Here is a 27,803-nt window from a genome sequence, read left to right as displayed (position 1 = left end):
GCCAGAACTGCACCAACGTTCCCGCCCTTTTGAAAAGTACTAGACTCATGATCCGCCCTGCCCCTACGTATAATTAGACAGCCATTGTTCTGTCTAAAATAAGATTCTTTTACAAAAGGCGTCTGCTTTTAGGTGCGGATGAATGGCTGGAATGACTTCCATGCTGTCGAACGTCTCTCTCTCTCAATACTAAATGCTAAAACTAAGAAGCCATTAAACGTTCTAAAGCAGACAACACTGAACATTTGTTCATGATAATGGCATTCCGTAATTTCTTAAAACTCGCGCGGTACATAATGCAACATGACGTCTTTCTCATGTTGGTACACAAACGTAAACACTTACATTTTTAATATGATCCACACCAAAGTTGATGGAGTTAAAGAAAGTTCTTGCACCTCCCCATAATAATATTGACCAATATCTTGTAAAATCTAAAATCAATCCATATTCAACTGTTGGGTTTTTTATGCTTGTCGTAATCCGCACACTACCAATAGTCAAAACTCTCCCAAAACACACACACACACACACACGACTATGTAAACCATAATGAAGCAACGTGGGACAATGTATTTTGGAACTATAACAACCATAGGTGTTAAAAGGTCGCCCATGTTCTCAGAAAACAAGGATACAGATGTTTACACAGAATGCCAGGTGAAGTAAAAGCCACGTGACTATTTTCCACCTGGGCATGTCTCTTTCATTTCCTAAACGAGTGCAAAATTCATGCCCATGATTCTATTGAGAATGGCATTAAATTTCGTGTGATGTGAATGCAATTATGTAGGTAAACAGGTTTAATTCTCCATTTTTATCTGTAAACACGCGTACGGAAATCACAGCATGTCGTTATGCAATTTCCGCAGACTAGGAAACCAATGCTTGCGTGTTCACTCGTTTCACTGAAGCTCGCTCTCTCTCTCTCTCTCTCTCTCTCTCTCTCTCTCACACAGCCAAGGCGTTGACCTTACACTCAAGCTTCCTTCGTTTTTATCGAAACTGAGGCCACCGAGGGGTGAGGTGACGCTTTATAATAGTAGTCCCCTTTGTTTCAAAAGTAGACATTTTCGGTACCAGCGACGTCCGTCATCCATTGTTAGTCACCCACCGATGTCTAGATTGTGAGACTTGTGTCGTGTAGGTGACGTATTATTAGGCCATAATCTTCATTGCAACACGCTTAAACACACAAAATATAATACACAGAATACATGATGAACATTACCTCCCCGGCAAGGATGTCAAAGATTTTGACTTACGGGGAAAGTTGTCTCCACCAAACCAGAGACAGAAGTTATTACACCTTAAACGAAACTACATCCACACCACTAGGCCGATGTACAATTTCAATCCATATTATATTAAATGGGTAAAGTCATATATGATCTTCAATCTATCGACAGATACTACCTTCAAATAATTCACTTCCCACTGTGCCAGCATCGAGTAGACCAATTTCTCAAAACACGAGTCATGTCAAAATGAATCTATCGCTCACATGAGGTGCAGCGGAAATTGATTGAAGACGCTATAAAATTATAGTTATATTTAGATAAGAACAAGAGACGTGTTTTGATATTTGAAATGAATAGAATGTTAATAATAAGTCTTATGGGCAATATATAAACGCGAGCGCACACAATATGGAAATCATTATACCTTGAGAATGACTTAAAATCTAATGGCATTACGCACATAAGTTATACGTAGTAATTACACACACACACTCCCCTTCAAAAATGTAACAAAATTTACTTCACAGCACACGGCACAGATCATTGCATGAATGTTGTCCCATAATAGTATCCTTAACCATTACAAGATGGGAACAAAGTGCGACCATGATAAGATAATGATGACAATATAGAGACAGCGACTTCTTAATCAAAATGCTGAACAACAATTCCAAATTGCCTTTCCATTCTCCAGCATTTTGGATACGGTATTTAAAGCATTAACGGGACACTCAATTGTCAGAGAGAGAGAGAGAAGAGAGAGAGAGAGAGAGAGAGAGAGAGAGAGAGTACGACGAGAGAGAGAGAAGAGAGAGACGAGAGGAGAGAGGAGGAGAGAGAGAGAGAGAGAGAGAGAGAGAGAGTTATCTGACCTTGGTCTTGGCTAGTTCCACTGGTAGCCCTACCGGAGCTCGAGATATTTCCGATATCCGGTTCGTGGGACATAAAAGAAAGTGAAACCGAATGACGGAAATAATTTAAACCTCCAAAAAAAGGGAAACAGATGCTAACGAAGGAAATACTATAGAATAAGTTTAACTGAAAAACTTTCCACTTCACATTTAACAAATTTCATTAACTCAAGAAGTAAAGCTTCAGCAGATAAATTGGCCCTATTATCATTTAAATGTCTCCAGCTAACAAGCAAAAAACAAAGTTTACATTCAGCTGGCATTTACAGAAAAGTAGCAACCAGCTAAAGAGACGCCTATACAACTACCAATACGCATTAAAAATGCGGTTAAACCAGCAAATACATAAGAAGGTATTTCGTACAATAAATCTCCACTTCTAGGGTTAAAAATGAAAGTTATTTTGACCTTGAGAATGTCTTAGTTTAGCCATCGGCAAGCAGCGCGCTTTCACCCCGAAAGTTCCAACAATGATTTTGCCTTTCCCCGTCTATATGCTAAGAGTTTCATCTTGATATATATATTTGGATGCTTGATTAATATCCACAAAAAAACCTATACAAACCATTAGTTATTATTATACATACACGTTTGGCAAAATCCTCAAATGTAATAACTCGTAATTTTCAAAATTTTAAAATCCTCTGCTTGATTTTTTCCTCTGGATTAAAAGCTGCATTTACTTATCCAAGAGCCTAACTATTTAATTATAAAACATAAATTGTTTGAACTTCACCTCTTCTAAAAACCGAAAGGATTGTGGAAAAACCCCGAGAGGAATCAGGACCTCTGGATGTTCTGGGAAATCGCCTACATATCAGTAACCGTCATCTGTTACACCCACTAGTACTACCTGCCACGCACAGAACCATGACAGAACTCCCTACAATAGGACTTTTTCAAGACTTTCTACCGGATGCTGCCATTCTTTGGAGTCCCCGTGGCGGTTTCAATTTCCCCTCCGGAATTATCTAAGATAATTCTAAATCGGTAGACGCACAACACCTTTCTCAAAGCAAAGACGACATATCGAAGCATTGGCTGGCAAGAATCGAGAGGTTTCTACTGAAGTTTAAGTATCTACATGATGCTATCTTGACCTGCACACTAACTGTCCGTTTGAATAATTTCGACTAGTTATTCTTAAAATGTGACGTTTGAATTATACTGTATATAAGCTCTACATGATAAATGTTACCCAAGTGTACAGTATACAGACAAATTAAGAGCCAGTCTCTACCTGAATACCATGTATTAAGAAGGCTTTTAGACCCATTGAAATCAAAATATAAAAAATTCTAACCGGCTTCCTAAGCAGCTGACTAAAGGAATCAAGTTAAACTCTCAAAATAAGCAAAGAGCTACTTTTAGTTCTTCAAATCATAACGGAAACACCAACGCCGCTTTGCCTGGACGATTATATAGCCAAGCCAACTAAACGGGAGAGCAATTTAACAGCAGATGCGATGCTTAGGCCACATTCAAAACGTTGCTTGGAGATGCCGGCCTATCTCACCGATGTCGCTCTTAGCTTCAGATATGTAGTACTGTGTGCATTATATCTATCTATATCTATGTATATAGTACCGTATATACAATACTGTATAATATATGTGAACACTGGAAAACCAACAAGAACTGTGAAAAGGATGCAAATCCTTTGCAACGCAGGACATGAAACTAGACAGAGGTTAAAGGAATTCCCGGGAAGAAGTTGCGCTCTGATACCTGCGCGTGCGCGCTTTCTCAACGTCATTGCCTACGGCATAATCGACATACGCCTGTCTTTAAGGGGGTGGATGCTGAGAAGAATTTTTCCTTGTATAGACGGAGGCCAGAGGACGATATCTGGAAAAACTTGTCTGGTATAACTGCACAAAATGTCTAGAATTTGTGCGATCAGAACATCAAACGTTCTAGCAAAGATGCAATGCAGTACTACCACAAAAAAAATCACCTTGTATTTTACCAATTTATTTTCCTTTTTCTTTCCAAATTACTTATTTCTTCTTTCCCTATGTCTAATATTACTTTCTGTAACTTTTTTCAAATGAACGCAATATTCTTTGGGAGCTTGAATTTTCAAGTCAGTGGCCTGTGTAGGCTTGTTCCATATGAACGGGGGTTCATCTTCTGAATAATATATATAAATATATTAATAACTGTTTACTTCGAGCCTGATCACGGAAAAGGACCGGATTGTGCATCAATAGTTCTCGAGTTTAATGACTATACTCTGTTTTCTTTTTTTTTTTCATCTGTCCATCAGCCTGTGGTGTTTGCGCATGGTAACACTGCGTCCCGGGCTTTAAATAATACCCTATTTCGAATGTTCAAGGCGTAATTCGCACACAGTAAATTATTAAAACTTTTCAGTTGCAAATGTACACCCAGATATCCTTTTATTTACATAAAACTTACACATAGCGTAACTATTTAAAGCCCGGGACGCAGTGTTACCATGCGCAAACACCACAGGCGGATGGACCGATGGATAAAAACAGAGTATAGTTACTATAAAAAACTGTTTTTCCATCTGTCCACCCGCCTGTGGTGTTTGCGTATGGTAACACTGCGTCCCGGGCTTTAGATAGTTACGCTATATGTAAGTTTTCGGCAAATAAAAGGATATCTGGGTGTACATTTGCAACTGAAAAGTGTTTTAATAATTTACTGTATCCGAATTACACCGCTAATATTCGAAATAAGATATTATTATTGTTGAATGTAAGCTGAATTTAACTATCTAAAGCCCGGGACGCAGTGCTACCATAGGCAAATACCACAGGCGGGTGGACAGATGGAAAAAACCCGAGTATAAGTCTATACATACGCAACATCCATGGCTCGCAGGAAGAAATTGCCAATTGGCGAACATGGGAAAACCGTTAGGAATCCAATACACGATGATCCTACACTGGCAATTAATCGCGTCTTTGTGCGTGAATGAATAATGATTTTAAATCATCTTCCACGCTACACCGATTCTGAGCCTGGATCGTCTTGAGAGAGAGAGAGAGAGAGAGAGAGAGAGAGAGAGAGAGAGAGAGAGAGAGAGAGAGAGAGAGTTTGAACAGCTCCAAATCAGCTAAAGTAAAACTCAACGATTCGCAGAGGACTTTACACACACTTTCAACGTAACTATACATTAAACAACTCTACCCTCAGTTATGTGGAACGCAATTTCTCAAATCTTCACTCATGGGTCTAGTGCAGACAAATTCCGGAGTCTGCTTAGAAACAAACCACGAAAATTGGCAACATTTCCCCAGTGGACTATAGGGAAAGAAAGATGGAACCCATGGCTGCGCAGTAAAGTGTTTGGTCGCCGATACGTAGTACGGTACATATCTTGAGGCAGTGTTCGCTCGTATACTTTTGCCGATAATCTACCTTGTTGCAAATGGGTACCATAGACTGCTTGGCTCATGGAAAAGGTCGAAGGGCTTGCTATATATATATATATATATATATATATATATATATATATATATATATATATATATATATATATATATAATATATATATGCACGAGTACAGTTTAATGTACGCAAAAACCATATTTAATATATATGCTCAATACTTGAATATGCAACTACAAATAACTCGCAAACACATGCAAACTGGGTAAATACATAAAAAATGCACCATCTAATAAAGTTGTAACTCCACAAATCTCACTGCATCGGGTGCATATCCAGAATTCGTGCAGTCTATCGCTTATGTAATAACACGCACTGAATGCAGTCTTCTTTTCTAAATAGATAGGAAAGACCTAGACCTAGTATATAGTCGCAATATGCCCTTGTACATCGATTGTTGCTATCGGTCTAGAAAGACGCAGTGTGAGACTGAATCTCGTTACTTTGAATGCGACAACGAATCAACCAATCTATCGAATGGTTCGTCGAAATCAGTTATCAGTTGTTCAGGGTTTAAATCTTGTTTTCTTTGCTATCGGGCTAAGATTTAATCTGTTATCAATCTTTCTTTCAGGAGGATTCAAGCTTTTCTATTAGTTTTGGATAAATCAAGGATTTGACACAGAGCTTTATTTTTCTTCGGATGAAAGATATGGAATCGGACTTTATAAATGCTTTTGAAAATGGGAATTGCTAATAACCTCCGTGTTCTTTCTTAAATAGCGCATACATACTTGCAAGCAAAAATTCATTAAACAAATCGGTTAACACCACGATTCTAAATACAAATCAATTAACACCACGGTTCTAAATACAAGTGATTATAGAACGACACACCTCTTCGTAGAAAATGGAATAAATAACCTCTATTATGGTAGTTTAGACAAAGAAGTAGTCGAGTTTTCTATTCACACAAGCTCTGCCCATAACTACTTTCAATTTAACGCATTATCTCGTCTAGATGTCAGTCACCCTGTACAAAAAGCCCGTTAAACAATTTTAACGTTAGCCTTAATTTCAACGGCTTACGTACGTAAACACAAAATCACGGGGATTATAATAAAGAAGTTTATTACCTGCTATTCGTTCAGATTATGATAAAAACGAATCCAAACTACGGCCCAAAAATATCATTCGTCGCGCTCGTGTAGATGTAAATACCATTTATACATTTTCATATGAATATGTCTAAACGAGATATATATATATATATATATAGATATAATATATATATATATATTATATTAAAATTTATATAATATTTATAATATATATCTAATACAATATATATATATATATATATATATATATAATATATATATATATACACACACAATTTTAACCAATGGCAGGATCTTTGGTAAACAAATACGTGAACATTCAGGACCAACAAAATGGCCAATCATGCAGCAGTGCTAAGAAATCAAAACCAGATTCAGGCAGTTAACGCGTTCCAAACGTAACCTTGACCACTTTAAGAAGTTTTTACAATATCGTGAACCCTTTGAATTCTCAATAAAAAGGTTAAAAAGAAGATTCATGGGGTGGCTGCGGTAATTTTGTGGCGTCGTTTGATGCGCGGTCTCGCCACATACATAATTCAAGAGAATAAAACTACATAATTTGACAGAATTAAAATAATGGGGGAAATTGTAATTGGCCCGTTGTGGTGTAAAAACTCGTTCATGTTATTAAAATTAAACAAGGCGCAGCCGTTATTCTGAAACCGGACCTAAGTGAGACACGGCGTAAAATCTTTAGCCCATAAGCACGGTTACCTGTATATACTATATATCAGCTTCTGACATTCGTTACATTAATCTCAGGCAACAAATGTTCTGCCTGAGCCATCTGTCAGCTGTACGACGAACAGGTAATGCACCCTATGAGATGTCCTCACCTGTCAGAGCTAACAGTAATACCAACTCAAAACGTGCGACGTCCAATGTTTTTGTTGGTTATCTTACGGTGACACCGTTGGTCGTGCTTGCACGTAACTTTTTTTTCTTCGCCCTTTTGCTTGTATAAATGTTACCAATTTCGCTTATCGAAATACTAGTGTGAATCCTATCATTACTAAATAAAATAGCTGTACACGAAATATTCATATCAAGAACCAATTTCATTCAATTATTAGAATACAGAATAAAATGGTTACATAGGTATAACATTCACCGTGAACCAATTTCACTCATTGGAATATGAAATTAAAATGAAGTCCAATGGTTACATATACAATATCCATAATGAAAAAAACACATCATGGCACCGCATGAAATGGTAGGCAAACCTTAAATGTCAAGTCATGCACATGCATGCCTGCATGCAACCACCACCACCTCTGCATGATTTCATCAACGGGAAATTGGTAACACTGTCGTGACGGAAGCGGTTACTATATACCGCTAGTTTTCCCACCAAGCGTGAAATATCCCCAATTACTATTCGACATCATCTCAAGAAGTCTTCTTCCCCAGGTCTCTCGTTCGTTGACCCGCGTCTCCACGGGTTTTAGATTTTAGTTAAGGCTAATCGAAAGGATTTAAATGGCGCCCTGAGTATTAGTAGGTTCATGCGAAAAGAACAGCACCACCATCACTTAACGTCCCGTTCCACTGGTGATGTAATGATACAACGATACTAAATGTACACATGGGTTTATACAACCTTTACTCCTTAGGGGATTTTCACAACAACGACATATTCCCTAAAATATACCTGCATCAAATTCAGTCCTCGTCTCACAGGGTTGTTGTAACGAGGTTATAAACTCGCTACGCCTTGTTTACTCGCAAAAGCTTCGCCTAGTCTCGCTAGGACAGTACATTCTTACAAACACGTTCACATCACAGTAAAAAAGGGCGAGTTTCATACATGATGATCGTAAAACTGCGGTACTTACCCCCGGCCAGGAGAGATTTGCAAATGAAGGAGAATGAAAAGCCGTCCATCACGTACAGACTACTGTTACTGACTGAGTCGCTGAGTGACTGCTGCGCTTAGGGTCTCCGATAGCCAGGTTTTCGTAACAGCTGAGCGAGGCCGACTATCGTCTGCCCTCCATAAGTTCTCATACTTTACGGAAAAGTCTCTTTCTCGACCTATTCAGCTGTTTACCTTTGGCAGCTACTTTTTTTTAAATAAGTTACCAATGTTAGTATGTTCTTAAAGCTTATTCTTAACTTTCCACACACACACACTACACACTACACACACACACACACATTATATATATATATATATATATATATATATATATATCTATATATATATATATATAATAATATATATATATATCTATATATATATGGTTAAAAATCACAGTAGATGCACGCGACTTCATTAAATAAGCGAATACCACAGGAAAATGATAGTCAGAAATCCAAGCGCTTTCGTCTTTATTAAGACATTGTCAAGGATGAATGAAATACAATTGGAGAGAAAGTTATCAGGTAAAGAACAGATAAAAAATACCAGATGGTTAATTGTCAAAAGGGTAAAAGTTAAGAAGATAATCCAGGATTATCGGATATCACACGGTCACAAACCAAAACAGATTTAACCCTAATAGAAGCTACAAATTATCTGTACAATTCAAAACATGTAAAAACTGAATATATTAAGTTTCTTGCTTATATTTATCTACAAATTTTTTCATTATGAAGGCATCAAGTTTAAATAAACCAAGACTTAAATTTAGAACATTTCCATTATTTGACTTGATGAAACAAGATTCAATTATATTCCTTTTAACTGTGTCATTACGTGGGATTAAGGCTCTTGCTTGACTCCAGTTAATAGGATGATATAAATCTCTCATATGTACGAATAATGCATTCGATATTTGCCCAGTTCTCACAGAATATTGGTGCTGTTTGAGACGTTGTGAAAGACACTTACCGGTCTGTCCGTAATAGACTTTATCACACTTTTTGCAAGGAATTGCATATATGCAGCCTGGAAGATCATTGAATCTTGTTTCATCAAGTCAAATAATGGAAATGTTCTAAATTTAAGTCTTGGTTTATTTAAACTTGATGCCTTCATAATGAAAAAAGTTGTAGATAAATATAAGCAAAAAAATAATATATTCAGTTTTTTCATGTTTTGAACTGTACAGATAATTTGTAGTTTCTATTAGGGTTAAATCTATCTTTTGGTTTGTGACCGTGTGATATCTGATAATCCTGGATTATCTTCTTAACTTTTACCCTTTTGACAATTAACCATCTGGTATTTTTGATCTGTTGTTTACCTGATAACTTTCTCTCCAATTGTATTTCATTCGTTCCTTGACAATGTCTAGTAAAGACGAAAGCGCTTGGATTTCTGACTATCATTTTCCTGTGGATTCGCTTATGATATATATATATATATATCTATATATATAATATAATATATAGATATAATATATATATCTTATATATAAAATTTATATATATTATATATATAATATATTAGTTCCCAAATAACCTGTTAACATAATTCACCTCTAATAACAACTTACATCCAAAGAGTATTTATGTATGATCAGTACCCCAGCCCTGACTAGAATTAGAGCAAGCCTTTTAAGGTAAGGAATCATATTAATGTGAGGCCTGTGATTCCATAATAATTAGAAAATCAGATATTATTATTTGTCACTTTGCTCCCTTTCATTATCAAAACCCTCTAAAGCTTAAGTCCCACGCTGTATAGTAATGTATTGAAAATATCAAAGAATTGCTTTCTAGATTTAATGAAATTTAGCAGAGATGAAGCACACTGAGTTCTTTCTAATTGCTTTTTTCTTACCATCTACCCCAAGCATTTAACATGCCATCCCTTCTTGGTGGGTTTGATTTTTGTAGGAAAGTCTGACATTTACGGGAGGCTTTGAAATCTCTGCACAGCCTTATACTATACTTTGCTTTGCTTGCTTCACACTCAAAACCCTCTTAATTTTTCTACCTTACAGTTGCTTCAGTGTTTGCCTATATTTCCAGACCGTGGGTCATCTAAGAAGAGGGGCTGTGAAAGTCATAAGCTCCCTTACCAAAGACATCTCTGTTGACAACATGATGAATGATTGCCTTGTGGGCTGAAGCAGTGACACTTGCAACCAATAGTACTACATTACCAAAGCTAAGCATTCTTTAAAAACCCTAACAGGATGAAAGCCAATGGTAATCATTGATCATCCTAGTGCCTGTCTTGTTACCTTACTGTTCTAGTGACCTGCGACACTCATTCTTTCTTATCGTAGTTGCATTACCAGGTGCCAAGCCAGTCACAACTCTACCAAGGACCTGATATGAAAGATGCCAGGTAACAATCAGAGTGGCATCGTCATCAGGCCTCAATTCCTTGGAATACGTGCCAGCCTACAAAGCTGCATTAAATTTAAGTTCATATCTTAAAGGGGTTGCAACCACAAGCCATAAAGCTTCCTCTTGATGCCAGTATTTGGTCATCCAAAATTTATGTAAAGTACTTCTGCTTTCACTTAAAGGGGAATAACTTTACTAATAAAGCTCACTGTGAATAACTGAGGCTACAAAAGCTTTGCCAACAGAATTGTCATGAAGAAATACTTGTAGTCCCTGGCAAAATCGAAATTAAGCTATGTCCTATGTTGTTAAGAGAATCAGCAAGGGAATGCTCTTTGACCCTCTGAACTCTTGTCATCTCAATGCATGAATCATTCACATAAGTTCTAAACAGGTCAATTAAAACTTAACTGATCATTCAGTATACAAAAGCTATATTGCATAACTAAAATCAATTACAATTATAAAAGAAAGTCTACCAAGGACATTATTTGAAAACTTGCTAAGTTTATACATAAATTTGGCTTTGATGTAAACCATTGTAAGTAACCATGCAAGAAGTGTCATTAATTATAACTGACCTGCTCCCTGAAAACTACAGGGTCGAAACTCACGTTTTTCTCTTATTTTCTATCTTGAACTATTCATGACAAGTGGAATAGTTGTCCCTGAAATTTCTCAAAGATTAGGGGCACCATATCCTCCTATAACTATTGACCACCAGTCACTATACAGGAACCTAAAATCCTAATACGTACTGCACTATACAGCATATTGTTGGCCATTCAATTTATCTATTTTCATCGTAAACAGTTGACTATTTACCAAATTATACACAATACACTATGACACCCTTTTTTAGTGCACAATATAATAGGGTATAGTAAAATATTACCAACATAGGGTAAGAGAAAAGGGCAGAATATGTGTACATTACCTTTACACTTGATTGTCTTAACTCTCAAAGCTATTAAATTTACAAAATATTAACATAAAAAAAATTTCTGTAATCTCCCATTACAATGACTCGACTGTATATTGAACTATGATGATGACAGAAAATGTCACACAAATGCATTGCAGTTCTTGCTGTATAGTTTATTACACTTACACTCGAGGACGCACACACACAACAGGCAAATGTTAATTTGCTGTTCAGCATTATTATCATAAATATTCCATTTTGGAGATGGATCATCATGATCATTCTTTTCCAGTGTATTCCACAACAGGAGGAGGAGTGGCTTATCTCTTGAGCTTTTGATGGCAGGGGTAGACGGAGAATCTGGGTGTCATCTTTGGAGAATATCTTGACTTAGAGTTTTTTGTCTTGTCACACCCTCCATATACTTAAATACCTTTTACTTTCCCTCATTTCTTTTTAATCTCTTCCTACTTTAAGCCAAATAATACTCTGCAAATGCAACTCAGTCAGTGGTGTTGTTGAACTATAATTCAAAAAAATAATTTTTTAAGCTGACTACTTATTTTAAAAATATACATAGCAGCTGGGTGGTCACTGATTACACTGGAAACCTGTGATTCAACTATAACAAGAATTATTTTGTTAGCCATATTTACCTTCCCAGATGGAATCTTCAAAAAATTTAGGTATGATGACTGTATACTAGAAAGAGCTAAGCAATCATTTATTTCAATATAAATGAAAAAATACACAGTATGATTGAGAAACCATGTGATAACCAAAATATCAAAATCCAAATTCAATTGAAGAAAACAGACTCCTCATAACACAAAATGGCATATGTTGAACTCAGGATACACCTACAGTATGCCTTGTGTGGTAGTATACTGCAAATGGTACTTAAGGTTCTTTGTAGTGTCCCTTCGCCCAAGCTGCAATACCTTTTACTCTTCATCTATTCCCTTTAATCTCTTTCCACTTTGGTCAACTTTAATTTCAGTTTAATCCAATTTTTACCCCTCCTTTAAGAACGAATCCTACAACAAGTCAAGCGAAGTCTGCAACTGTAACTCGGTGGTTTCACTGAACTAATTCATAATGATAATGAACCTGAGTAGCTGTTTTGATGCTTCATCTGGTGTTTGTTTGTTTGTTTGTTGTATGGTGCTCTTACGTTGCATGGAACCAGTGGTTATTCAGCAACGGGACCAACGGCTTTACGTGACTTCCGAACCACGTCGAGAGTGAACTTTTATCACCAGAAATGCACATCTCTCACTCCTCAATGGAATGGCCATCATCTAGTGGATGCCTTTAACTGGCTATGTGTTTCCACTGTCACTGTCCCGACTGTCCTCATAAAGGATATTTTTGCGGAACTACTGCTTTCATTCTCTGGGAAAGATTCTCTTGGGTATGCTACTAGGCCAGGGTTATTGGCTTGTACATGTGAAACTGTTTATAGGATTCAACCCAAGATATGAATTATGGTAATCTTACTTACACATGGCTTTTGGCTAGAAGTATCAGTAGTGTTATGTGAAAATATGTATATAACAGAAATAATCAACACACAATCATAAGTGTAATAGAAATATAATACTGACTCACATCTGGATTGAACCCAGGACTCTCTATGTGGGTAAGTTGGTAGCATCCTTGCCTTTCATTTGAGTCCTGGGTTTGATCTCAAAGAGAGTAGGAAATTTAAAATATTTAATATTCATTAGGGCCTTAAGCAACGCCCTCCAAATTATGTTTACTTCAAAAACTGCTGCTTCCATTATATCCCTGTAACCTCCAATTTATGCAGGACACCATAAAATACATGCAATGGTAATGCGATGAAACAAAGTTTTACTATGATGGAACATCTGATGAGGAGAAGCTCCTAAAACAAAATTAATTGAGAAGCGATAAAATTTGTCATTTTTTTTCAATCTCGTTTCACATAATATACACTAAATTCCCTAGCGTAAAAATTTTAGTATGAAAATATTCTTATATGGTTATGAGTAATAATATTGCAGTTTAACATATTTCACAATAATGACTGTAAGTCTAATCTTCATCAGAATCAAACCCAGCTCTCCGATTAACTTGAGCTCCAGCATTTACCGCAATCAAGAAATCTTGCTGCTTGCCTTCCTTTAATCTCTGTCTAATAAGTTCTGCAATCGCCTTATCCGTCCTCCGGTCAAGTTTGTCCAGCTGTGCTTGAATACCTCGTTTTAAATCAAAAGTTATTTTTTTGGGAGCCAAATTGCTAATCTCAACCTGAAAGTATAAAAAATATTAGGGGGTTTTACAGTCATGAATCTGTTCAAATTAATAAGTGCACAACAATAAACACTCCATAAACAAAACTTGAGACACTTCAGCTAAATCTTCCCATCCAACATCCTATAATTTTTTTTTATTTCATAACAAGCAAACAATCAACTTTATACCTCTAAAAATAACAACCATAGATTATGAAAGACATATCTCCAATATGGTTTAGCTTGTATAGGAGTATATAGTGTGAGTGATAACTATTTACAGGCAGTCCCAAGGTTACAACAGGGGTTCCGTTCTTGAGACGCGTCGTAAGCCGAAAATCGGCGTAAGCCGGAACATCGTCAAAAATTCTATAGAAAACATTACTTTTAATGCTTTGGGGGCATTGAAAACTATGTAAACTGCATTCTTGTGGCATTTTTCATCAAAAAAACCTTCAAATATTAATTATTTTGCATTTTTGGTGTCATATTTCATCTGCCAGATGAGCGTTGTACGCGTCGTAACCCTGGAACATGCGTCTTAACCCTGGAAATAATGTCTGATGAATATAAATGAGAAGCGTCGTAACCTCGGAACGTTGTAAGCCGAGACCGTCGTAACCCGGGGACTGCCTGTATTAGGCTTATTTCTTATTTCAAGCATCAAGCAAACATAGTACTTTAATTGTTGCATCTTAACCTATATTAATTCCTCTAACATATAAGGGCACCACGGGGAAGCTGGTGTTTAAGGGTAGGAGAAAACTGATTAGCTGCAAAAACAATCATGAAATCCATTCAAAACACCAAAGAAGCAGACAGAAAAATACAATGTATTCCTCATGCCTAAAGTATTAGGAACATATCATCAGCATAAACATTTTACATGAGCTTTAACACAATTCAGCAGTTACCTAAGTGATAAAATCACAATATATTTCCTTCACCTCTTGGTTCATGCAATTCAGTGCGTAACTTGCAAGATAATGCTGAATAGGGATTCAACTGTACATAAATTCAATACAGAAATCTAGCTATTATTAAATCAGATTACTAAGTTACATTTCTAGCACCCACAGGGTTACTGTGAGTATTTGTTCCTATGAAAGGCAAAAACTGAAGCAGACAAAGGAACATATCAAAGGGAGTGAATGAAAAGTAAAGACAAAAAGCAATGCCATCTAGGGTCAAAGCAGATGCTGCAAGGAGCTTTCAGCAGTGTCTACAGTGCAACGCACAAAACATACTGCAAGCAATACCACCCTATGTGAAGTATTGCTTTCAATCTACTATTCTATTTTGCATAACTAAATGCAATACAGCTTTGTGCATATGAATGCATATGTGCCTATCTTCCCTGTTATATTTTTGCCTTCCTTACAAGTAAACTATGTATTCGTTTTTTAAACACTTATTTGTACTGACTTTAAGCAATTTGCTCCTCTGCTTCTCTCATTTACATTTTTCCTTCAAGTTTGCACATTTTACAAGCATTTTCCCAGACTTGTTGTTTTACTTCATGTTGTATATTATGCCAAGACCTGTTTTTCCCATATGTCTGAGCTACATTACGACCGTTGATAACTATAAAAATAAATATGCCATGGCAGAAGAGTCCCAATTCAGTACATGCAGTATCATATACTACTCCTCATATAATATAAATTATAAGTGATAATACATTTTCAGAACACATGGATGGAAATATACAATTGGTGGTGAATTAAAAATTTAAAAGTGTTTGTCTTTCTGATTACCAGTAACTTGAAGGCATCAACTTATCAAATTACAGACCTGGACTTCTTCCTTGGCTTTTTCTCCATCTTCGATCTGTTCTCGAACCAAGTTTTCTACATCAGCAGGTTCAACTGATGGCAAGACAGCCTCTTCTAGATTATCAGATTTTGGCTTATAATTCCTGAAATATAAACAAAAGTTGTTTACAACTTACTTGGTACAGTATGTCTTTCGATAACAACTCCAGTATAATTTTTCACTAACACCAACAGTATGGTATATTCAATACCCCTTTGCAACCTAATGTAAATTTTGAATTTAGATATATTATCACTGATGTGTGGGTTGTTTAAACTCTAAAACAGGAAATGATCTTTTCATTACCTTCATTTAAGTAAAATAGCAAAAGAAACATAGTAATTAAAAAAAAGGCACAATCCAGGAGCTCATATTGAATAGATGTTCTCTTGCAAATGAATCAGATCTCAAGCACAAAAACCTCTACTTCCAAGACAACCTTAGTTATAGATATTAATAACCACTAGTACTAAAGACATATGGATCAGTTTCAACTGTGGTCATGAACGCCTCTCAACCCCAATAACAAACTCTCTAAAAGTAAGAGTCAAGCAGACACAAGGACAAAATAGAAGACATAAGAAATAAGTCACAAATCTACCCAGATGGCATAAAGAAATCATTAATATACACTACTGAGAGTTGCCCATACTTCACAGCAACGGCATTATTGGTAACAGCTTGTAATGCCATAGGCAACTAACTGGCAAGTAAGGATGAAAAATATGAAGAAAGGAACATTACTAAGTTATACCAAAAGTAACAGAGATCTTGTTTAGTCAGCATAATCTAATTTCATCATTAAGTTTAATTATAAGTTAATAAATATAAGTTATAAAAATAAGTTAATAAAAATGCCTTTTTTGTTAGCGTCAGCTCCCTAAATTTTTTTTTTTTTTTTACACTAATACAGTATATGAAAACTGATTGGTGAATAGCTTCAACATAACTTACAGTGGGAAAGGTTGTCAAGATGGAAAAGAGGGGTAGTTTTAATTTTTCTACCATCATATCTACAAATTAGTGCACATCTTTATATGCCAGCTACTACACCACTGAATGAGTCCTACTGTGACTCATAGGGGTTGCTGAAAAGAATTTATTCCCAAATGAGAGCTGAAAACTAGAACAAGGTTTGAACAGGTAAGTGGGACTGGACCAAAAATAATGGATAAAAATGAAAAGGCACCTGGGTCCAAAGGGCCTCTGCCTAGAATGATCAGACATAAGATATACCACGCACATAAGTATAAAAGAGTACAAAACTATATTAAGCAGTACACAAAATAAGTATAACATAACACTGATGTCTGGAAAACACCGGATACAACTTTTATAAAAAGAAAGACAAAAAGGTCCAATAACACCAAACAATATACCACCTATGGACAACGTAACCACTGTTAACTAGCCCAAGAGGCTTTCAACTGTTATTCTATCAAGCATTTTTTTAAGCATGGCATACACACTTGTAACACTGTACAGTATTTCATTTTATATTCACCTTTGATTATACTATTGTCAACTCTATTCTAGTCTAATTCATTACAATGTCTGGCCTATTTTGCATGATTAAATTCTCTAAGATTAAAGAACATCCTTTCAATAAATACCAAAACATTACTGGAATACCAACTAAGCACTGATGAGAATCACATAAAAAAATAACTCAGAATGCTGAAACTTGATTGTATGAAGGGCAGATAACATTATGACTTAAGAACTAGGCAGCAAATAGGAATGACCCAGATCACTAACACTATTTAACATATACTATGGGAGACGATATGCAGTGCTAGTTAGCCATTAGGTCCATTATGTCATTTTGGATTATGCTATGGTACTATACATTTTTTTGGCTAGAGAAATTTTTCAGAATCCAAATGTTTACATCTGTTAGAATAACTGATGTGCCATGACCTGGCAATAGAGACTCTATAATAGAATAGAAAGAAAAGACAAAACTTGAAAATGAAGTTTTATTGTAACATAATATTGTAATACCTACTGACCTGAACTAGCCCTGGTCCACTTACCAGCCCGAACCATCATTTATTAAAAATTTACCAAATCTTTGGTTAAAATAAACGATCAGTGTTGCCAATCTCCTGGCAAACACCCTCGTTACCTAGTTACCAGCCCACCGCTAGTAGCCCTGCCTCACGGGCCGGTCACACCTGCCCTCTCACGTCAATCATAACTCAATAACTCTGTATGAGAGGGGAGGAGGGTGGGAATCATTCAGGTGTTCAGGTAGGTATTACAATATTAGTTTTACAATAAAAACTTCATATTGCAATACACCCCCTGAACACCTGAACTAGCCCGATTAACAACATTAATTTTCGGAGGTGGGGAATCCAAATCTTGCCGGCCCTCCCTCCATGTACTAATTCTTGTCAGTCAATATAATTGAAGTACGCGAGTCAGTCTCAAGTTCATTTGTCACTCGTCCAAGCTAATCTCCCATGTGTGGCCTTCTAGGCCTGCCATATGTGGAGGGAAAAACTCCCTGCACCTCTACCCTAAGGTCAAACCTCATTGAGTGCGGAAGGGATACAAACCTGTTTCCTCTCAGCTGGCTATGTGCCTCACCTGAGTAGAGGAAAAACTGAAGACCTCCCATTGTGGCTCTCGGTCTCATGTATGGAGGGAATCTGAAGACCTCCCATGTGGCTCTCGGCCTCTCATGTATGGAGGGAATCTGAAGACCTCCCATGTGGCTCTCGGCCTCTCATGTATGGAGGTTAACTGAAGACCTCCCATGTGGCCTTAGGCCTCTCATGTACGGAGGAGACAACCATGTCCATCGGTGCGTCTGCGACGGTGTCGTCGATCGTAGTGATGTCCTCTTGTAGTGTTGTACCTGCCTGTCTGTACTCTGCCTGGTTGGCACTTGAAAGAATACCCTCAGATAGACCTAGACATGTTCTTTCCTATCTGTCCTAATACTTAAAATCCTCTTGTGATATATCATATCATGAATACCTTATACAAATTCCTAATAGTCGCTCCCTACTCTAATACTAACTCAGACAGCAAGATTGTTGGGTTTAAAAATAGAATTTAGGCCAAAGGCCGAGTATTGGGACCTATGAGGTCAGTCAGCGCTGAAGGGAAATTGAGAGTTTGAAAAGGTGTGAAAGGAAGAAAAACCTTCTGTTGCACAATGAGTCCAGTGTTAGGAGAGCGTGGAAAATTGGATGAGAGAATATGGAGAGAATATGAAATCAGAAAAGTGAGAGAAGAGAGAGTAGAGAGAAGAGAGAGAAACACAATCGCTTAGGATAAAGAGGAATATAAATCAGGGAAAAGAGAGAGAATATAAAATCATTCAGGGAAGAGAGAGAGAGAGAGAAGGAGAGAGAGGAAGTAGAGGAGAGAGATAAGAGAGATAAAGAGAGAAATAAAAGGAAAAGAAGAGAAAGGAAGAGAGAAATTATTTAACGATCCGTCTAATATCTCCACCTCCGCAAATTGCAGCAAGTTAAAAGGGTATTATCTTAACGATAATACTCGTATAACTCCGTACAGCTATGAACAACCGAACGAGAACTTGTTGCTAATGCGATCGACTCCTATAACAACATCACTTTATTGTATTGATCAGCGTGTGACAGTAATCGAATCCGATAGCAGCTGAAGCTAATAAGGCAAAATTACGTTCATCAGCAACCTGGACAGAAGTCCCGAGCTTTGTATGAATTCCAACGCAGCCGTGGTAAAAGAAACTAATAGCATGAAAGAGCTCATTACTGTTGTTTTCACACAGACAAAGGATTAATAACGTATATAAAGTGTAAGGTTCGTAATACCTATGAAAACGAGTGAAAAACGACGGAATCCCTAAATTTAACGCCATCTAACCCGAGGAAAAAACTAGCTTCCAATGAGACGTATCAGTCAAATTTTGGTCTTAAATTACATCGTAAGACGAACAGTATGACTTCGTTACATAAGTTGAGTATCCAGATATTCATTAATATGCTAACTAAGGACAGAAACATTAGCCGAGACCAAGTGATATGGTTGAATCTGAAGCCAAGGAGAAAAAAAAAAAATAGACTAGCCGGCATCCTTGTCTGTCTAAACCACACCTCCTTACAATAGTGCTGTTTGACGACAAGCTAGTGTAATTGTAATTTAATTGAAAAGTAATAAAATAATATTTAAAGGTAATTAAATTAACTTTATTAGGCCTAATATTAATTTCAGTTGTCATTGTAATTTGATAATACGACTGGTAATAATTTGTAACTGTAATTGACATAAGCTCAATGTAAATACTGACGGCAATAATCTGTTAAACGTATGAAGACGTCATACATACAAATTCCTTATATCTGACATCTGATTATATGCCCCAAGATAGATACCTCATTGACTATATTAAATGTCAACATAGTTGAAGACACGTCTCCTTTAAGACGTTTGTACAAACTTGGCATAAGTGAGTGTTGTTACGTTAGTCATTTTAGTCAATCAGGAGAGAATGAGATGGATACGGCGACGCAAACCCGTATTCGTCATCCGCTGATTCCAGCGTGAATGACTGCCGAGTTTAGTGTTTATACTACGCCAATATGATGATACACATAATACAATTATAATGCTTTAGTCGGACAGAATCCGATCTTCATTCTGTTCGATTACATTCATATTAATTATCCTCAGATCGGATTCTCGTTCGTTTTCAATTACACCTGTATTGAATTATCCGAAGTCAAGAATGCCTAAGCCTACAGCGTTAGCCAATATAAAAATAACTACCGAATATGTTGTACAGCGAAACTAGGTTTAGGTTAGGCTAGGCTACTGAATATGCATACGATTATTATCATCGTGAACACTAGGCTAACCGTAGTTAATTTTATTCGATTTCTCTTCATACTGAATATCGTAAGTCAATATGCATTGAACGGAGAATTAGTTGATATTAACAATTATCGTATCGTATACGTAGAGGAAAGTAACCTTAAAGACGAAGGAGCATACTCCGAAAAACAACCCTGGCCTAAAAGCTTCTGATGCAAGGAACTCGAAGCAGGAAAAAGTCCTAAAGATGCTCTAAGGACACTGTGCCTCTAAAAACTACTACTTTTAATAGAAACCCGACCCGAAGAAGCCTGCACTTCTCTTCCTAAACTAAACACTATGTAGCCTATTATCCCTACTCGTCTTATCCTGACCTAAGTTTTTATCCTGAGAACTTACACATCGAGGGAAGGGGAATCTGCTGCCAAAACTGCCTGCTCCGCGCCAGGGGGGACGGCGGATCCTGCCCTGTGGGGCTTGCGGGTTGCGGTCCCATAACCCCCAGCACCGGTTAGGGCTGATTCTGGAACAGGCAGGGGAGCTGGAAAAGAACGATTAGTAATTTCAGTATCCCTATTGCTCGATCTATCCTCACATAATCTTGACATAAATCGGTAAACAGATGTCATACTCGATGTCAGCGTACTCTCAAGTCTCTTAAAGAGCACTGTCTCTAAGTCTTTATCTTGATCTACGTTAGTCTCTTCCTGCCTACAGTTACTTCTTAATACGAGACCTTTCCTATGTTTGAGATACCCTAACATCTGGTCCAAAGACCACTCCTGACATTCCAAATGAACATTCTGGTCTTTCAACATTATATTGAACAGGCCGTACAATTTACGCATAAGGAATGACTATCGTGTAATAGGGTACTCATCCTTTCTTGCATTGTTGGCAAAGACGATACGTTGTTGAACTTCCGCTCGTCGTTTTCTGTGATGTCGTGGCCGAGGATGCAGTAGTCGTTGTCGTAGCCTGTGTTGTTTCTTCTTCCTTTGCAGAATCAATTGTCTAATGACAAGGTATTAAGAGCAATCCAACCGTAATCCAAAGATGCGTAATTCGTCACCAAAATCAATCAAATCAAAGGTGCAAATGAAGGCCGGGCAAGACCAAAAAGGAGTTCGCTGTGGATACATCTGTACTCCACCGCGAACGATAAGTGATTGACGTGAGAGGGCAGGTGTGACCGGCCCGTGAGGCAGGGCTACTAGCGGTGGGCTGGTAACTAGGTAACGAGGGTGTTTGCCAGGAGATTGGCAACACTGATCGTTTATTTTAACCAAAGATTTGGTAAATTTTTAATAAATGATGGTTCGGGCTGGTAAGTGACCAGGGCTAGTTCAGGTGTTCAGGGGGTGTATTGCAATATTTATATCAATATATTGAAATTGAACAGTACAATAGAATCAAGAACCTCAGAATTCTTACATTGCTCTTCTTGACAAAGAAACACACTGTTGTTACAACTTGCCAAAAGGGATTGCTGCATTACAGCATAATCTTGACATTCACAAAAGGTCAAGGATTACGTAATTGCGAATTACATATTTTACGGGAACTTGTTGGCAAAAGATACATTAACATTTTAAGAAATAATTCTATCTGTAAAATAAACAACAATTATAAAAGTGTGTGCAATGAGTTCCTTTTCATAGCCTTCATCTTTTTAAAACAAAACCTTTCTTTCATAAACTTATGTTATTCTTACTTAACAGCAAATATGTTATTAAAAAAGAATAATGTATAGTACAAATATACTTCAAGCAGATAGTATAATATTCTAAATAAACAAAATCTGAGTCGTACGCTGTATAACACAAAGACCACTGGCAATGAGTAATTCATATCAATGAAAGTTTACCTTGGACAGTATATGACTCTTACCTAAAGAGAACTTGTGTTGGTGGAAGAGATTCATCTTCTTCTTCCTGGCCTTCTCCTTTCTCCTGAGAGTCTCCATCATCTGGAGCATTGCCCTTATTTCTGCGTTTCTTTAGGGCCAAGAGCCTCTGACGTCTCTTCACTGCTTCATCTTCCAAAGTTCCAACTTTCTCCTCATTGCGGACCATTACTGCAGCTCATCAAGTTTTCTGTTTACAAGAGAAAAATTATTTTATTCAGTACAGCTAATCATTTAAGAAAATGATCACTACATATTATGAAAATTAAAGTTTTTTCAATACAGAAAATCATTCACAGCTAACATCACTAGTATTAGTAAAATTAAAGCTTTTCAAATACAGGAAATCACTATTAATAATATCAAAGTTTTTCCAATATAACAAATCATTTACACCTAACTTCACTATTAGTACAGTAGATGCAGTCAGTCTCACTCCCTGTAGCACAGTTGCTCAACAATGATAGAGGAGGAGCCTAAATGATTTGTACACTAAAAAAAAACAATTTTAAAAGTAATTTGTATTTTTCCCCTGGTATACAAACCAGGAGTAGCCTAGTCCACAGCATGAGCTAAAAATAGTTGTTGCAGCTTGGTAACAAGGTGGTTACTTAGTAGTAGACAGGTAAGTAAGGTGAATCTCCTCAGTAACATAAATTGATTATTTAGATGCAAAAGGCGAGAGAGAAGCCAGTCACTCATCCATTCAGCCCACATTGAGAAAGCCTAGTAGCCTATGCTGCAAAAAACTAGGATATGTGAGATCAATTTAGGCAAGTGGGATCATGCATAATGAGGGGTCACAGCTTCCTTGTGGGGGGGGGGAGCAGATGCAGAGGCAGGAGAGAGAGGTAGGCATAAGTAAACCCTATCCTTTCCTAGAATACCATGTCTGGACCTAACCATACCTTACTGTCCTTACTTAACTTTGATTGCTGTGCCATAACCTAGCCGGGGGAGGGGGGAGGGGGGGGCATGTCTCTCCTTGGACACCCACAATCAACACTGAATATTACTGTCTTTTTACTCAGCATACTACTCCGATAAGATAGCCAAGTAGCCTATCTACAAGGAACTGTGATATGCAAACGGATAGGATGCAGAGCGATGGGTCATGGCTTAGGTACTCAAGGGGATCCACGGGGAAGAGAAGCCGCTCTACCCGGGTCAGGTTTATACCTAGGTCATGACATAAAAGGTATGGCTAGGTCAATGTAATTCTAGGGATACATCCAATCCAGGGGAAACGAAGCACCCCTGGGCCAGGTTTAGGGCAAAATGTAAGGTAACGAATCCTTGATTCAAAAAAGGGTAGATCTAGGGTACTTATCCGCAGCGGCCTAGACTATGGCAGTTGCGGTTTTTCTATGCAGTTTTACCTACTGAACAAGAATTTTAAGTAATATTTATTCTGATGACTGTAATTAACCCCCCCGGGGCCAGTACTAAACATGGTGAAATACATTGGACGCCCCAATCCCTAGTGGATGTCGTATCCACGGTTACATCCCTTGCAGTCCGTGTGGACTGCTTCTGTAGAAATAGGGTAAAAAATCACGGACGATCCACCATCATCACGCTGGACGGGTCTTATTCACTCGATATTTAATTGGTGAAACAAGAATACAATTACAACTCTAAGCATACCATTCAAAAAATTGAAGTTTCGTCAACATAATGTGATATATGAAAGCCCCATATGAACTAAAATAAGCATGTGACGCTCTTCGTAAAATATGTTTTCAAGGCAGTTTTGAAATCCAATATGGCGGCTATTGTGTGGATGGAAGGGTCTGTTCACGGATGGACACCATCTTTCCCAGCCTTCCCAGCACTCATTTGAACAACGTTAGCGTATATATGTAACGTTTATTGATCTTATTCAAGATTGCAGTTGTAATCAGCACAAGAAAACAACATTTTGTTGCCTATATTAGTGAAAGTATGAAACTTGTTATTCCCAGGGTCATGGTTTGAACTGAATTAATATTTACCTTGTAATCGGTGGTGTTATCCTTACTGCCATCACAACTGAAACTCCACAGTGCTTATTTGATTGTTATTATAGACATTTTGGTCTTAATTCACTCCACATTGCACTTGAACCACGTTGCTGGTCCTGGTTCCTAAGCGCGCACTCCACAAACACAGTTACGAGAAGCAGACGACACTGCAAAGTTTTATTCCCTTAATTGTTTACTTTACTCATTATTAAGTTCAACTTTACTTTGTTATTTCAAAATGTTTATTTAATTCATGTCTATTACCCCTTTTTTGCAATCAAATTACCCCGAAAAATTACAGATATTTCTAAAGTATATACAATCTAATGTTTCTAACCTTGTCGTACATCTGGCTGCCAAAAACCATAGTGGAGCATACTACGGATAAGTGGATTATGTTTTTTTATTTTTGCTTTTTTTTTTGCTAGCACTTTTCCTTGATTTAAGTCTATATTAGTATTTTGATTTTTTAAATAACTGTATGCCAGAAATAAATGTAACCTTTAATGTTTGCATGCTAAGAATGGCAAAATCATTGTTGCCACATTAGTGGAGCTTCACACATACGCCGATGCATTATTATAAACTGTTTCCATGAATTCTAGTTGTCATAGTAATGCAATAATGATAAAATTGCTTTAATATTTATGTATAAATACTTTCAATACATAGGCTGATTTCACCAATTTCCACGTTTTGTGTAAGTCTTATACCTAGTTTGGAGGGTGAACACATACCAATTGGCAACAGAGAGAAAGAGAAAGAAAGGAGAGAGAAAGGAAGGCGAAGGAAGGAAGGACAGGGGTGGCGGTGTTGGGGGGGGGGGGGGGGGGGGGGGGGGGTGGGGGGGGGGGGGTGGGTAGGTGGAGCTTTTTACGCGTGTTCGCATCCATTTCTGGATAATGGAGTTTTTGTCTCTTGGTACAAGGACATGTGTCCCTTATAAATTACGGCACTGGGTGTAATGCACTATAGCAATATCTTGTTCTGATATGAGTGTTCGTTACAGAAATATTGCCAAAAAACGTGCTTGCACTGTCTCTGAAACCCATAGTAGGTATGCTGCTTAGTTGTCAATCAAGTTTTTGTAATCAAGTATTTTTTGTACAAGCTAGCTATTGTATAAATTTGTATTTTTCCTCATCAAAACATATGCCCCTCAATGCAACTTTCCTCTTTTTAAAAAAAAACGACTTTCTGGTCATTGCAATTCGGCCCCATTAATTTCTTATAGTGCGAAAACAGACAGAGGCCCAGGGACCGAAAACGATTGCGTCACACTACGGTGGTAATCCGGCAATAAAACATCTTCATATATCCAAAAAGTAAATAATAAAGATATATGCGAATTACGATTTAAACTTTTCTGCAAGAAAGTTGAGTATAACAATTATTTACAATAGGTACGAAAGTCAAGATGTCGTGACGTCATAATACAGGATTTAAAAGAACGTTTCTAATTCTGAAAAAATAATTATTTTACTTAATTTGAGCGAGAATTGAGTTACTTTTTTTAATAACGAATATTTTCAAATTAATCATCATAAATATGTAAAACATTGATGTTTTACTATTTATTTAAAAAATTATCTAGTGCACGCTCGTCGTCTTCATCTACCAAAACAGTTGTTTACTTAAAAACATCGTGGTTAGGGACCATGTTCCGATTGTTGTGATGAAAGTGCCCCAGCGTCTGTGGGTACAAGTAGTGTGCGGATTTATCACAGGAAATGGGAGGTTTGTTGACACAAGCGACTCCGTAAACATTGAGATGGCGTCGATCTTCTAAAATATTGAAGCGTAAGTAAAAATTTCGAAAGCGTTTTGGTGAGATTTGCACTGCTTTGGACACCCTTTTCACTAATGCTTTAAATTTGGCCTTAATTTCTAACTTTGGAGAAAATACTTACTTCGAAAGGAGAGTACAGGTCTTTAGCTCCGTTTCTCACCAACAACAAGTCGCGACTGATGCCCATCTCTGGTGTCAGGACGCGTTATAAGTACTTTTTCAGAGGGTGGCATGCTATGATCGTCGTTGAGTTGATCCAGGCCATGCGGTGTTTTACCCAACCCAAAAAATTGGCTCCAAGAATGGTTTCCTTGGGTATTTGTCACACCTAAAGCGGATTAATCCTAGAAAGCAAAAAGGGCATAAACATAAAGCGACTTAAGAGTAGATATAGTAGGCTAGGTAGCTAGCCTATAGCTAGTATAGGCTAGTATTGCGATGGCTGACTTAAACGACTGCGTAAGCTTAGCCTAATTACATTTTCGTCCTCATAGTCTATAGGATACCTCTAGAAATACTACTTTACATTGTTTAACACAGGCCTATCCTACGGTAGGATTATAATATAAGGCTGGAAGTAACCCACCGTTTGTTGAGTTTAAGATTGAAAGATGCTTGGAAATTTCGTGAAGCAATATTAGTAGTAATTGGATAGCTGTATCGTTGTAACGGCTCCTAACAATGCTTTTAGGAAGAGTTGGTGCTTTTTTTTCAATTGGTTGTATTTTCTTTTACCAAGGTGTATATGAACAAATGTTTAATGCCAATGGTTATTCACAGCACTATAACTCTCCTTTTAAAAAAAGATTTGTTTTATTCAATGTCATTTGTTGTGTTTCAGAAAAGCACTATCGAATCTCACAACAATTTTCGGACAAATCCGCATACCTATGTCGAGAAGCATTTATAAGATCGTATAATCTTTTAAATAGATTTTACAAAACATTGAAAAAAAAAACTTAGGAAGCTTTTGTAAACTTAGAAGAGGTTTCATAAATCTAAATTGAATAACAAAAATATTTTAAACAATTTTCATGGTTGAAAAATTAATAAAACTTTGTAATTTTCGAAATTGGTATAATTCTATACATTTAAAACCAAAGAACTTCGTGAATTAAAAGAGTGTATTGAAGATTTTAAAAATTAGAAAATAATCCCATGAAGTTTTATAAATTCAGAAAAGAATTCACAGTCTTGAAAAAATTATAACTGGAATTCATGAAGCCTTTCAAATTAGAAGAGGATTTAATAAATTTTCGCCAATTATAAAAGAATAATAATAACGCTCTTTAAACTTGTAAAAGGAATTCATGAAGTTCGTGAGAATTAAGATAAATTAATAAACCCTTGCAGGTGAATTTAGATTTCACTGCATTGTTCTCTCTTGTATAATAATATAAAGGCT

The 27,803-nt window shown here is 37.0% G+C and overlaps 2 protein-coding genes across 5 annotated transcripts in view; both read right to left on the bottom strand.

Moving 5' to 3' along the window:
• The window catches only part of LOC135214264 (solute carrier family 25 member 16-like), a 24,529-nt gene extending 15,913 nt beyond the window's left edge, over nt 1-8,616 (bottom strand). For all 3 annotated transcript variants that reach the window (XM_064248371.1, XM_064248373.1, XM_064248372.1), the window contains exon 1: nt 8,478-8,616. In XM_064248371.1, the coding sequence (XP_064104441.1) occupies nt 8,478-8,526 (49 nt within the window). In that variant the 5' untranslated portion in view covers nt 8,527-8,616. The remainder of the gene's footprint in view (nt 1-8,477) is intronic.
• Nucleotides 8,617-13,342: 4,726 nt separating this feature from the next.
• Nucleotides 13,343-27,078, bottom strand: LOC135214261 (coiled-coil domain-containing protein 12-like). 2 transcript variants are annotated; one of them, XM_064248356.1, is made up of 4 exons: nt 26,985-27,078; nt 22,591-22,796; nt 15,865-15,988; nt 13,343-14,086 (listed from the first exon to the last, which is right to left on the bottom strand). In XM_064248356.1, the coding sequence occupies exons 2-4, from the start codon at nt 22,773-22,775 to the stop codon at nt 13,871-13,873; spliced, it is 525 nt and encodes a 174-aa protein (XP_064104426.1). In that variant the 5' UTR covers nt 22,776-22,796; nt 26,985-27,078; the 3' UTR covers nt 13,343-13,870. The 2 variants fall into 2 exon arrangements, with proteins under 2 accessions (XP_064104426.1, XP_064104427.1); XM_064248357.1 differs by having other exon boundaries at nt 26,925-26,990.
• Nucleotides 27,079-27,803: the final 725 nt, after the last annotated feature.

Source organism: Macrobrachium nipponense, chromosome 45 (genome assembly GCF_015104395.2).
Source record: "Macrobrachium nipponense isolate FS-2020 chromosome 45, ASM1510439v2, whole genome shotgun sequence".
NCBI lineage: Eukaryota > Metazoa > Arthropoda > Malacostraca > Decapoda > Palaemonidae > Macrobrachium > Macrobrachium nipponense.
This window is presented reverse-complemented; position numbering and strand designations above follow the sequence as displayed.

Excerpts from the sequence above, each read along its gene's own strand:
- LOC135214261 (XM_064248356.1), bottom strand. The coding sequence starts at position 22,775 with ATGGTCCGCAATGAGGAGAAAGTTGGAACTTTGGAAGATGAAGCAGTG. Across the intron at positions 15,989-22,590 it reads CCAACACAAGTTCTCTTTAG|GAATTATAAGCCAAAATCTG; the intron begins GTAAGAGTCATA and ends TTTATATTTCAG. Across the intron at positions 14,087-15,864 it reads AAGCCAAGGAAGAAGTCCAG|GTTGAGATTAGCAATTTGGC; the intron begins GTCTGTAATTTG and ends TTATACTTTCAG.